The sequence below is a fragment of the Paramisgurnus dabryanus genome, chromosome 9, assembly GCF_030506205.2.
Source record: "Paramisgurnus dabryanus chromosome 9, PD_genome_1.1, whole genome shotgun sequence".
NCBI lineage: Eukaryota > Metazoa > Chordata > Actinopteri > Cypriniformes > Cobitidae > Paramisgurnus > Paramisgurnus dabryanus.
The window spans coordinates 37,884,851-37,898,944 of NC_133345.1; the positions used below are offsets into that span (position 1 = coordinate 37,884,851).

A 14,094-nucleotide genomic window follows, 5' to 3' on the forward strand; every position below is an offset into this window, starting at 1 on the left:
TGAATTACATGTAAAATACTCCCGCTCTACCTGTTCCTTGTATTTTTTGCTCTCATATTTAACTAGACTTGGCTTTGATCAGTGGGGTGAGATATAGATTTTTATAGGGCCGCACAAAATTCCAGTTTGGCGAAGCCAACCTGAGTCCAGCCTTTGAAGTCCACATCTTTCACAGAATAACACAGGCCGTGCTTCTCTGAATGTTGTTTTTGATAATCCATGTTTCGTTTTCTTAAATGTAACTCATATTTAACACAACATAAAGAACCAGAACCAGAGTGATTTCTAAGGTGTAACTTAAACATAGTTTGCGAACTTAAATATACTGAGCGACCTCTGGTTCTGGTTTAGTGTTCTCTTGAGCATTTATTGTGAAAGTTAAAGGGGTTAAGAGGTGCTTGTGTCGTCCACCGTGGACAGATAACACTCTTTCAGGCTCCACTTAGAGACCTGGGCTATAGCCAACTGATAACACAGTCACATACCATCTTTATTAATGATTGGTCAAGTCTCGGTCCTGAGCACAAAAGCCCCCGGCAGGTAAGATGAAGGATCTTTCTGTAATGACTGAGCTCCACCCAACAAAAGCATTACGTTTTAACACTGTTATGGCAACATTCCTTAGGAACTATAAACCAAGAAAAGATTTAGACGTAGAGTCACCCAGTCGCATTTTGATAGCATTGTTGATTAGCATAACAAAAAATGTAGGTCTGCCATACTGATTTCACAAATGTTATCAAAGTTATATAACTCTGGCGTACACGTTTGGCCGAGCCTAAAGGTGCACTCTGACCCAAATCCCATGAGCGCTCGCTAGCCGAGGTGCAGACCGATGGCCTGGTGTGAGCGCGTGGCGTCCAGCTCAGATGTGTCTAATGTGCAGGAGGAAATACTGGTTAATAAGTAGCCTCGTGCTGAGCTGTGGCCCTCGGTTACAGGTGTGGGGGCCAAGGACGGCTGCTGATAAGACTAGACATAACCAGGGTGAGAGGGGGAAGAGAGAACAACCACAAAACAGAATGGTGTTTTAGAGATTTCAGCAACCTGCCGTTACTAGGAGACAAGATCAGTTTCATCATATAATGTATTATTCCTCTTCATCATGCTGTTGGGGACTTTAACACTTTAGAGAAGTTAAACACCAGGAGATGAATCAAATGTAAAGTGTGTAATTTCTATGCTACCTACCCAATGAAATTTTTTAAATAAAATTGCTCCCCATTTGTGATTGGTTAAAAGGACAGGTTGCCCTGCAATGGACTTACACCACTGATTAAAGGAATAGTTCACCCTAAAATTAGGCCATGTTTAGGTGTACATGACTTTCTTTCAGAGTTTTATTTAATAATAATTTGGCTCTGTTCAACTTTATTATGGCATTGGATAGTGCCCCAAGCCCATCCATCAGTACCTAATCAATACAGGGGTGGGCATTCCTGGTCCTGAAAGCTCACTGTCCTGCAAAGTTTAGCTTTGACCCTAATCAAACACATGAAAAATCTAATTAAAGGCTGCAAAAAGACTTGGAAATGGCATTCAGGTGTGTTTGATTAGGGTGGGAGCTAGACTTTGCAGGACCAGGAATGCCCACCCCTGATCTATACAGTTTTTAAATGTCTTTTGAGGTAAAGCAGTGGATTTTTATTTAAAAAATTGTATTTTGAAATATAAATTTTCTTTTACACCTTCGTTTTGAAGCTTTTAAAATGGGGCACTATCCAATGCCATTATAAAGCTGGGAAGAGGCAGAATGTTATTTATATAACTCTGACTGTGTTTGACTGACAGAAGAAAGTCATACACACCTAGAACAGCTTGAGGGTGAGTAAAATATGGGCTGATCCTCATTTTAGAGCGAACTATTCCTTTAAGTCAATTTTACTCTGTTGGGTTGGTCAGGATGCGCAAATATACAATGCAATGTTTTGCTGGTGTCACTGCTCTCACTGCTATTCAAACGTTTTGGAGGAAATAATGCATAACTGTCTTACTTATTTGACAGTATATTGGTTGGATTATGAAAAAAAGTATTTCAACTAGACATACATTAACATTAAGGTAACACCAGCCTGATTTCAAGAGAATTTGTACATATTTTACAAAGTTGGCCAATTCGTATGAATTCATACAAAGTTAATCATGCAAAAACGTATTATTATCATAAAAAACAAAAACAAAACCCCACCTCTAACCCCAAAGTCACAGGGGTGAAGGCAAATCGTACAAAAATCTATGAATGTGGTCGTATAAAATTAATACCAGCTTGTAAAATACGTATGAATTGCCATGAGAATGAGATAGCGTTGGGTAACACACATACTGATCAAATATACCTTGAATAAAAGCATTTGCAAAATGCATAAATGTAAAATATCCAATGAATTAAAAAAATGAATTCATTAACTTTAAACCTTCCTGGACATGGCTCCTAGTCTCAGACTAAAATGCATGTTTGAGCTGCTTTAATTTAAAAACACTTTGTTTAATTGTAACATATTTTGTTGACATTGTTTTGTCTTAAGATGCACACCTGTTGTGTTTTCTGTAAGGTAGGTTGTAAAAACTTCTTAAATGACCTATCTTAATAAGGCCTAGTCCTGAATTAACCTAAACTCTGTCCGGAAAACCGCCCCTATAAGTGCATGTGTGTGTTTAACGTGGTAACGCAGTCACACCACAAGTTTCTCTTGCCCAATTCTATCTTATCACACTGTAATCCCAGTGTGTGTCACATAAAAGTGGGCTATGCAGGGTTTGGATCAATAAACAGGTTCCAACGATCCACCTCTTCCCGCACAGCGTTCGACCAGGCGGGGTAATGAGTTACTTATGCCACTCTACACCTTTAACCCCCCAAACCCCTCACCGCCCCCAGTATCCCATCTTCCACACAATAATGACCCATCATCTAGCCTTCACCTCAGTGAACAAACTTGTCATCAAAAAAACAACATTTTTGCTTTTTCTTTCACCCACACACGAAAACTCATACTAGGATCACCAGGTCCAGTCTGCCCCGAAAAACAATTTTATAGATAGGATGTGGTGCCATGTGACAGACTGGAAACAAGACTGCTGCACAAATACAGACCATTCTATAAATGCTGGGTAATTCTCAGCCCAGCGTTGGGTCAAATAGGAACAAACACAGCTGTTGGGTTAAATCAACCCAGAAAATGTTTATATTTGAACAATGAGAGAACAAATGCAACCCTGCATTTTGGATTGAAACAACCCAGCATAGGTTTAGCTCATCAATTTTACCCAGCGCTGGTTTGAAAATAACCCAGTTTTATTTGTTATTGTTTTGAGAAATTATGTGAATCGGTTAATATAATTGACTGCTACTCCATACAGTTTATACAGGATAACAAAGAGGTTGACCTGAAGTTTTAAAGTTTTTAGTAATTTAGTTTTTGTAATTTAACTTTACGGTTTATTTGTAGAGTAACTGAGACGAGAGTAAAGGGTTGTCATAGACTGAACACAGAGAAAAGCATTAAAACATACTAAGTATTCTAAATTATAATAATTGATTTATTATTTTATAAATCTTGCTCAAGCAGACAATCAACATCAGAGCCGTGAGAACATGACGGTAGAAGATAAGCTAGATTAAAACTGTATTGGAAAGGGCGAGGCCCGCCAGAGGCTGTGTAATAAATGCAGCGGGTGTGTATAGGTTGTGTCTAGAGCTTTTCCACGCAATGTGACTTTGACAATGGTCGCATTACAAACCGCATCCTGGTCAGAGATGATGCAGGTGCAGATTGTTGTGGCCAATGTACCAACCTGATGTGCAAGTTATTTCACAGAGGCTGGAATATTACATGAACCCTACTGTATTGTGGGCTGCTAACTACTAGATACAGATAGACATGTTTGCATCACATTATTTATTAGTTGTTAAGATGCTTAAACTATACTATATAAAAGCTGTTAAAAAAATTCAAAAATGCATGGTTAATATAAGTGTCAAGGTAAATGTGTTGTAAAGTTATTGTAAGCAGGGCAATGCTATCAAAACTGTCATCAAAAAAATACAGGATACATTATAATAAAAAAACTTACTTAAACACATACCTCATTATTCTTTCTAACATTAATGCATAATCTCTTTGTTCTTTTGTACTATTGTTCATTTACCAGGAATTGTTCAGGTTCAGGTATTGCCTATATTCCCTACCTATCTGCATATGATCCAAAGGTTTGGCCCTTTGCCACAGTTTATGACTCCGGGTGTGTCCTGGTTACTTCCGTGTTTGGATGGTCATAGACATATGCTTCTCGTTTCCCTGTTCACACTAACAAAGACTGAAGACAAATGAGCAAAGGTGAAGAGTTTCCCCCAATAGCTGACACACACAACAATACATGCCTCCAATCAGTCTCGGTCAACATTTACACCAGTCGGCGTGTGTCTGTGTTCATGTTCAATGTGCTTTTCATGTCGGTTTCACCCCACCACACACACTTGAGTTTTTCTATTGTAGGTGAATGTACTTTGTTGTGAACATACCTGGACCAGGTGACATTTATCAGAGATACAGAGCCAGAGAGCAAACAGTCTCTCCTCTCACAGGCACACGCTGTTTAAAGGAGATTTCCAAAGGCAGGGTGGAGGGGAACATATTTGCCAATAAAGTATGTTTTTAAAGTCTCCTTTCATCTGGCAGGAAATTGCATAAGTTTTGTGGGATTATAGAAGGCAGCTTTACAACAGGTTTGGTTTCAGAACAGGTAAAAGCATATGGGCAGGTGGGAAATAACTAACCTGGGTTTATGATGTGTACAGGTGGGCGAAACCTGAAACGGGAAAATGCAGGCATTATGAGTGATTCTCCGCAATATTTAAACATGTATATAATTACACTACCACTCATTTCATTAAATGTACAGCTAAAGGCATATATTTGTTTGGGATATTCACAAGATACAAATCTTAGTTTTGTTTTATATCTTTAGTTTATCAACAATTCTTGTTAATCCGCTTCTGTAAAGTGTCTGCTTACATAGGTGCATATGCTAATGAAGTAACCTGTTGTAATGTACACACATTAAATCGCTCCCTCTGCTGTGATACAGATAGACAAGCGTAGATGCTTAAAACTCCTTCAGCAACAGGTGTAAAGACAACAACCTATTATATTATTTAATACAGAATTTGCTTGAAAATTAAAAAAATATATATTATTTTTTTCCTAATGTGTTAAATGTCACACATACAGTATATGCATGACAATGTTATAATTGGGTGTAATTGAAGTTTAATGCATAAAAACACAATAAAACATTTTAATTATACATAAGCTCTTCAAGTGTTGATATTGTGTTCTTTCTAACTACAGCACTTTGACTATTCTTACTGGTTTATATTTGGTCACAAACACATCACACACTTGTACACATTGTGTCATCCAATGAAAATAGGACGTGCATGGGTCATAAAAATGTTGCAATAAGAACGTTTTGTAAATATAATTGGTGATTGGGCAACGGTTTTGATGACCAGAATTACGAGCAACATGATGCAGTTTATTTTAAAAGCTAGCAGGATACAATAAATGTTTTTTGATAAACACAGCATGCGTAATATACAATTGAACAGTTTTGTTTGTTTCTTCCTTTCTGTTGGAAAGGGCATAGGTTAACACTATTATTAAAAACTAACAAAAAGGGTAGTCTACAATCATCCGTTAGTAACTGGAGGGTCATATTGTAGTTTTTTTTTTTTTTAAGGATAGACACCTGACTGCATCCTGGACAGACGACAGCTTCCTGGCTCTCCCTTAACTGCCGTATAGCCCGAGGGCAGATACCGGTCTCGCGCTCTCTGAAATACTCAAATACAAGGATATTATTAATTTAAATATTAATTTAATATGTTCATTAATTAATAAATAATGTAAATTAATTAATGTGTATTGTGTTTATTTTCTATATAAATATATTTATTTACAAACCTTTTTTTCAAAATGAATTTATTTTCATGCATTTTTGTCCAGAAATAAAGTGATAAAGTGATAGGACTGTCTACAGAGATTAACATTAATAAATTAATTAAAGGATGACTGCATCTGTCTGCCTGCAACATGCAACTGCATTGCAAACGTAACAGTTCGCTATGATTTTGTCTGCATTAAACGTATAAACTTACAGTGAAGTGTAGTCCTGTATCGCCCTCTGCTGGTGAAGCATTCATCACAGGCTGATCTATCACCGATGATGACGTTCATATTGTTCCTGAAATGTTTTTTATACATTAAAATTCAATTTATGAGATCAAAAACTATTTTTAGTTGTTTACTTTAAAAGTTTCTGTCGATATATAATTTTAACAAATTTGAAGTCAATATTAAAGATGAAAGAAAATGTTACTAAATTTAAATACATAAAGTAATCATCTTTATTTGCCACATTTATATTAAACTATGCTATAAATATTACATAAACTTAATACATTTTTAAACACTGAAAACGGTAAGGTAATAACCATATGCAATCACGTTCAATGTTGCCCAACACCATTCCTTGAATTATCTGAAAAAATACCAAATTAGCGGTACAATGACATTAAACTGAGGTGACAGACAACAAATTATCCTGGTAAAAAATGAATACACTATTAATACAGAACGACATATGAATATTCAGATGCACGTGAAGTGCAATGAACGTTTCATCATACGTCACTTAGATATGGTCACGTGATACAAAACGAACTGGAGCAGTATGTTGTTTTTGTGAGTCTCCAAAAAGTGAACGTCTCTCATTGTTTACGCGACTTTTACTTTGTTTCTTTGACAGAGATTATTTGTTTTAGTTTGTAAACAGAGATCGTTGATTGCTAACAACACCGCTGCGCCTTAACTGAGATGATTTGCTCTGCAAGCTGTTAGATCACAGGTATGTCCCCTTTTCCTTGAATCTGTTGAGTGTGTCGACAAAGATAATGCGTTCACACTTAAAGCGCATTCCTATTACAAATGCTGTTTAGTACACGTACAAAAACAGACCATGGTTGTATCTCAAAACTTAGTGGGCTACCTACCTCCATAAATATTGTTGAACAAATAATGTAATGGCTTCAATGTATTAGGTGATTTTATAAGACACCATGTTTACATATATATAAACTTTGTATAAACACACTTAGTTTCATTGTAGTGCTTCCTCTAATCGTTTGCAGAATAAAAGTTTTTTTTTACATAATATATGTGGGTGTAGTACTGTGTATAATTATTATGTATAAATACACACACACGCATGTATATAATTAAGAAACATTTGCATGTGTATATACATGTATATATAATATATAAATAAATATTATATAAATATATTTTTTCTTAAAATTATACATTTGTGTGTGTGTGTGTGTGTGTGTATTTATATAAACATAATTATTATACACAGTACACACATATATATTATGTAATCAAAAACTTTTATTCTGCAAACAATTAGTCACGACTAATTGTAAGTAGGTTAGTTTAATATTACTCAGTACTCCCTACTGAAAAATCCAGCTAAGACCAGCAAAAGATGGTATCTGGTTTTAGCTGGTTTAAGGTGGCAGTAGCTGGTTTAAGCTGATCCTCCCAGCCTGGCAAAGCTGGTCAAGCTGGTGGACCAGCTTGTCTTCCAGCCTGATCAACTCCAACAAAGTCCAGCTAGATCAGCTTTAAAAGTGACCAAACACAGCTAGACCAGCTTGCCAGACAAGCTTGCTGCACCAGTAAAACCAGGCTGTGAGACCATCTAAAACCAGCTCACCATCTGTATGTTGGTCTTGGCTGGATTTTTCATTAGATGTCTACTTAAACCCTACTAAAAAATAGCTAAAACCATCATAAGCTGGTAATCTGATTTTAGCTGGTCTCCCAGCCTGATTTTAGATGGTGTAGCAAGCTGGTCTAGATATGTTTTGGTCACTTTTTAATCTGGACTTAGCTGGTCAGGCTGGAAGACCAGCTGACCCATAAGCTTGACCAGCTTTGCCAGGCTGGGAGGACCAGCAAACTAGCTTAAGCTGGTTTAAGTAGTTTTTTCAGTATGGAGGATATGTTAAAGTAAAGGGTAACTACTTTTTTGTAGCCAGTAATGACATAAGTTACAGCTCCTGAGGTGATCAGTACATTTTTGATCCATAAAATAAAAAAACAAGATGCACATGCTGTTAATGTCAAGAAGACTAGTCAGCATTAGTCATGCAAAACAGCTGAAAAGAAAGAAGATACCTAAATCACATTACTGTCAGGCACGTGACTGTTTACTCATGACTCTCACAGCACCCACAGTTCTTCATTTTATCTTTGCATCTTCAAAAACACTTCCACTTTCTATTAAAATGACACTCCAGCAAACCGGTTGTGTGTTTAAAAAAATTGCTAAGCTCATCATTGCTCAGTCATCTGACGGCTGACTCTTTCTTCATTTCCAGCTCTGTCTATAGAACCGCTTAACACGTGACCGAACAATGAAAAGCATCAGTACACAAACAGACATGCTAAAACGCTTCAAATGCACAAAGCAATGAATGACTTATCTTGCACTTTTCAGGGTTTGTGTTTTCATCTAATGTATTGGTGACCCTCAACACCATGAAGTCTGATATTTCTTACAAAAAGGTATGTAATACTTTTATAAGTTTCTTTGTTTGTATTGTTTAGGTATGATTGTTATTGTGCACATGCTTTACATGTACCTGATGTTTTATCTATTGCATTAGGATTATTTGTGTGGTTAACTGCACTTTTTTCTTTTAAATCATACTTAAGATGAATGATGTGGAGCCAAGCAGAGAAGAAGTACAATATAGCTCACAAAAGGTATTACATCTGCCTGTCTGTGGTCAGATATTTTTGTATAATTGCTTTGGTTAAATGATATAATTGTCCAAGGGAACCGCAGTGACCTACATTGCTGTGTTAATTTCATGACTCTTATCACTCCGAGCTCTCAAGAAAAAAACATTTCATGCCTAATAATTTATTTTCTGCTAAATACCCATATAATGACTGTGATAAGTTAAAATTTTCTGTTCTTTAAAACACGCTACACCCCTTCAGGACATCATGAAAAGTGTCCTGTTCACATTAGATGTGTTCAATGTAACATGGCAGCACCACAAGAACCGACATGCAGATAACATCAAAGTACCACAAGTAATCCAAGCTAATCTCGAAAGGCACTTCGTCACAAGTCACAAAATATTTGATTTATTTATTCATGTTCATGGACAAGATTTTCCTCTTCTTTTTTTTTGGAGAGGAAGGTCTTTTTCATGTCACTCTGCATGAATTTCCATATTTCACGAGTTTACACGTAGGTGAAATCAAAATAAAGTAATTATTATATATTCACTTTATGCATATTTGGCGTGCTGTCCGTGAGAGACGGCTTTAAATATCGGCTTCCTCTTGCACTGATTGAATGATTGTTACATTTTTCTTTAAATAAAACTTTATACTATTTGCGTGTCCCTGAACACGACTTTATGTTTTGTGCCATTTTTTTTTTTTTCAATTTTCCTTCTATTTTTTACCATTGTCACTTAGGGTTGGGGTTCGAATGACTTTCTCTTATATTTCAGACTTCGTAACCCAAACTCCAACTCTAACAATACCCCCAAGGGACAGTCGTTTAAAATCGGAAGAAAAAAATGTAGAAACCAATACATAAAATGACACAAAAAAGTTGGGCTCAGGGACACGAAAAACAATTTATGAAGAGTTTCGTTGCAAAATGAGATAACTCCATTTTTTTCCCCCAGAAATCTCGTTTTTTGGTTGTGAATTCCAATTAACATCAATTCAACTGCAGTTGGTTTGTTTTGATTTAAACCTTCATAACTTAAAAATACAGCTAAGTAGCACCATAAAACAAAATAATAACATAACATAATAATAAACATGTTTTGACAAAAATGTTAAAAACGGATTTATCTCGTTTTGCAACGAAACACTTCATATAGAAATTCATGCTGAGTGACACAAAAAAGACATTCTTGCTCAATGACACGAAAAAGAGGAAAATCGTTTCCATACACACAAATATAATATAAAATATATCAGATAAAATATTTTGTGACTATATATCTACGAAATGCATTGAGAGAGGGTCGCGGTACTTTGGTGTCATCCTCCTGTTGGTTCTTGCGGTGCCGCATGACATCAAACACACATAATGTACTGATTTGGTCTGCAATAATGACCAGATGTACCTTATCCCTCACATCAGTGATTCTCAAACTTTTTGGAGTGCGGACCCCCTTGTGTAGGGTGCCCCCCAAAAACATTTCATGACATAAAACAATCTCAGACCTATACAATGTAGTGCTGTGAGTTTTCTGACATTAATGACACAGAATTTATAATAAATGATTAAATGTCCTATAACTGGGGCACCATCTGCTCCCCCCAGTTTGAGAACCTTTGCTTTACATGCATGTCCCCGCTATTGCACACAACTTTTAATCTTGTCCCATCTATGTGTTTAGTATTACAGATGCCTGATCATCCTTACCTGTGTAACCACAGTGTTGCTGATACTTCTGTCTCTCCAAACGCTGCTTCTTCCTGTGTCAACATCCTCCTCAAAATCACATGGACAGCGGGAGCATCTTCTCATCAGAGAAACTTGTACTGATCCCTGCAGGTAAATACCCAGAAGGGAGCTTTTTAGAGATGTCAGTGTTTTAGTGGTTCACTGGTCATGAGGTTAACCTAACATTCTTTCACATCTGCATTTTTAGTTTTGATAGTGTCTCTGAACGCTCTGCTTGTCATTCGCAGGATCGTTTTAGTGGAGAGTATTCCCGAGGGACTTGCTTTTAACTCTTCGACCGCTCACCAGTCCATATATGAAGCTTGGCTCAATCTTATATCCGTTGCTGAAAGCAGTCTGGATGTCGCCTCCTTCTACTGGACTCTTACCAATAATGATACCAAAACGGATGAACCCACAGCCAGTCAGGTTTGTATTTCATGTTATCTGAATACTAATAAATGCAATGTTGCGAGTGTTAACCATTATGTACCCCTTAGGGCGAGCAGATTTTAGAGGAATTAGGGCGGCTCTCTGGGAAAGTGTCTGTTCGAGTTGCGGTCGATACGCCAACAAAAGGGAAACCACTGGATGACATTCAGTTCCTTGTGAATTCCGGTAAGTCAAAGCGATTCAGTCTGCATTTTTCTACTAATTTACAGCCACAGGAAAATGACAAAAAAAGAGAGGAACTATAATGTGTGTAGTTTCAAACGATTTAGGCCTCAGACTAGAACGGTATGTTACAGTAATGTTTTACCTGTCGCAGGTGCTGACGTGCGGATGGTGAATATGCGAGAGCTGACGACAGGTGTACTGCACACCAAATTCTGGATTGTGGATAAAAAGCACATTTACATAGGCAGTGCCAATATGGACTGGAGATCACTAACGCAAGTCAGTTTAGTGATTCATTCTTTGCATTTCATATCATAACATATCACACCATTCCCATACCGTATCCATCTTTTCCCTGCTCAGGTGAAGGAGTTGGGTGCGGTTGTGTACGACTGCGGGTGTCTCGCTGAAGACCTCGGAAAGATTTTCGAAGCCTATTGGTATCTAAGTCAAACCAAGACGATTCCCGCCCCATGGCCAAGCGAGTACTCGACTCTGTACAATAAGGACTCTCCAATGCAGGTCTCCCTCAATGGGAGTGACTCCAGTGTTTATCTATCAGTAAGAGAAAACAGTGCTTGTTGTTTGCCTGCATTTTCCCATTGATTGTCGGTTATATTGTTCCTTATTGTGGTTGCAGACATAAGATAGAGGAAGTAAAAATGTATTTTTCTGTCTGTGGCACACAGAGTTCTCCTCCTTCATTATGTGCTGAAGGCAGAACTCCAGACCTGCAGTCCATCCTCAGTGTCATAAGTGATGCTGAAAAGTTTGTCTATATAGCTGTCATGAACTATCTTCCCATTATGGAGTACTCCAAATCCAAAAGGTTTGTCATACTTGCTATACAGTAGTGAAACACTTCTTTTTGCACCCCAAAAGATAATTAATTGATGACTGTGGCCCTTTGTGATGCCACGCAGGTACTGGGCAGATATTGACACTCAGCTGCGACAAGTGGCTTATGAGCATAATGTTCGAGTGCGTTTGCTGATCAGTTGCTGGAACAGCACCAGTCCCATCATGTTGTCTTTCCTCCGCTCACTCGCTTCCTTACGAGACAACAACAAGCTGGATGTTCAAGTGGTAAGTGTTTATCTGCCCAAGCGATAGAGTGGAACATCAATGCGATTCAAGTTCTTTGAGATTTTTGAATTATATCATTATTTCTCAGGTAATGTGCAGCTTAACATTATAATAAAACTAATAAGGCTTTTTTTCCACAGAAAATTTTTATCGTGCCTTCCAATCCTCGGCAGAAAGAAATTCCATTTGCCAGAGTCAACCATAACAAGTACATGGTCACGGACAGGGTTGCTTATATAGGTATGCTACCTGCTATGTATTGTTCTGTTTGTATTTAAAGTTTTGCATTTCTGTAATTTATAAAAATCCCTTCATCAAAAACATTTTCGACAGCAGTAAAGAGTTTTAATTGTTATGTATATTGCATGTGTGAGTTTCAGGTACCTCTAATTGGTCCGGGGACTACTTTGTAAACACAGCTGGTTCTGCATTAGTAGTTAACCAAACTTCAGCCAAATCTGGAAGCCCTACAGTCCAGGAGCAGCTACAGGCAGTATTTGAAAGGGACTGGGATTCATCATACAGCAAGGAGATCAACCATAACACCAATCACAAAGATGTTTGCTAGACAAGACTTTTTGCTCTGTGCTTTGCACTGCAGGGGGCGCTGTAGAGTGCTGTGCTCTATTTTGGGGGGTCTGAAATGCACCTGGCCATCAGTTAAATATTTCTCTTCACGAAAGTTAAAAGTATATTAAACGGATGTTTTTAATGATTTTGTACTCATCCGCACAAAGGAATTCACACTAACACTTCATAACTGAAGCATTTTAATACATTTGCATAAAATTTGCACATAACGTCTTTTAACAGACAAGCAATACCTCTTTACAGAGATACTTTCCTATTGATTCATGTTTTCAAAAACATGTTAAGTATTGTAACCCTCATATAATAAGATGTTAAAAATGTTTGATTCACGATTTTCTTTTGCGTCGTTTCATTATTGTGTTGTGCTGTCTTCCACCTCTTAAAGGAACAGGTTACCGCAAAAATAATTGACCCTTATTCAAACCTGTATTCCTTTCTTTCTTCCATGAAACAAAGGTGTTTGTTATAAGGCAGAATGTTTTAGGAACTGCGTGATCACCCCAGTCACCTTTCACTTAATGTACGAGAAAGATTTAGTGAAAGTGAATGGTGCCTGAGTCTTCAGCATTCTGTTTTTTGTGTTTTAAGAAAGTCATGAGGATGTGGGAATTATGACAGATTTTTATTATTTTTAGGTGAATTATCCCTCAGCATTATTTACTTTTTAATATTGTCAATGCCTGTATCCCATCAAATAATCTTTTTTGGGTGTAACCTTGGACATCACCAAGTGCATTACTTTTTAAAAGCCATTTTATGTTAAATTGCCACAATTAGACAGCCAGTAGCAATGATTACACATGAACTTTATCCTAAGAACTTGCAGGGTATTAAACTGTGAGGTGAGTGATATTGCATTAGTAAACCTGGAATTAAAAATTAGTTTTGTGTGACTTTTTTATCTCAAACCTCTCATGTTTTTGAAAATACATTTTTTTGTTTTGCTGTGAAACATTTGTTCATTCTGAGTACTTTTAAAAATAGTATTTTACAGGTTAATTTTACATTTAATTTGTGTATTTTGTGAATTGATAAACTGCCGTGGGTTTGAAATAAAAAATATTTTGAATAAGAGCAAGTACACATCTTTCTTAACATTTTACATTAAGTAACTCAACCTCATTAAAATTACATTTAGATCTAGATTCCATGACATATTATATGCAGTTTGTAAATACTTTGATACTACCGTTCATTTTTCATAACATTAACAAATATGTTTGTTTGTTTTTTAAAGTTTTTTTAATG

General features: G+C 36.8%; 1 protein-coding gene and 1 long non-coding RNA gene across 2 annotated transcripts; one reads left to right on the top strand and one right to left on the bottom strand.

The window, feature by feature from the left end:
• Positions 1-4,129: 4,129 nt before the first annotated feature.
• On the bottom strand, positions 4,130-6,228 carry LOC135741659 (uncharacterized). Its single transcript, XR_010529554.2, has 5 exons — positions 6,161-6,228; positions 5,752-5,836; positions 4,778-4,809; positions 4,523-4,672; positions 4,130-4,317 (listed from the first exon to the last, which is right to left on the bottom strand). It is a non-coding gene; the product is annotated as an uncharacterized lncRNA (long non-coding RNA).
• A 492-nt stretch (positions 6,229-6,720) lies between these two features.
• pld3 (phospholipase D family member 3) lies at positions 6,721-13,920 on the top strand. The gene is made up of 12 exons (XM_065282877.1): positions 6,721-6,909; positions 8,566-8,633; positions 8,784-8,834; positions 10,505-10,662; positions 10,800-10,980; positions 11,052-11,169; positions 11,321-11,448; positions 11,533-11,730; positions 11,859-11,998; positions 12,093-12,255; positions 12,396-12,495; positions 12,636-13,920. The coding sequence occupies exons 2-12, from the start codon at positions 8,607-8,609 to the stop codon at positions 12,821-12,823; spliced, it is 1,452 nt and encodes a 483-aa protein (XP_065138949.1). The 5' UTR covers positions 6,721-6,909; positions 8,566-8,606; the 3' UTR covers positions 12,824-13,920.
• Positions 13,921-14,094: the final 174 nt, after the last annotated feature.

What these genes read in the sequence shown, in the direction of transcription:
- pld3 (XM_065282877.1), top strand. Translation starts at nt 8,607, where the DNA reads ATGAAGTCTGATATTTCTTACAAAAAG. An exon ending in ACTCCAGTGTTTATCTATCA is followed by an intron (nt 11,731 to 11,858) that starts GTAAGAGAAAAC and finishes TGTGGCACACAG; the next exon opens with AGTTCTCCTCCTTCATTATG. An exon ending in GGACAGGGTTGCTTATATAG is followed by an intron (nt 12,496 to 12,635) that starts GTATGCTACCTG and finishes TGTGAGTTTCAG; the next exon opens with GTACCTCTAATTGGTCCGGG.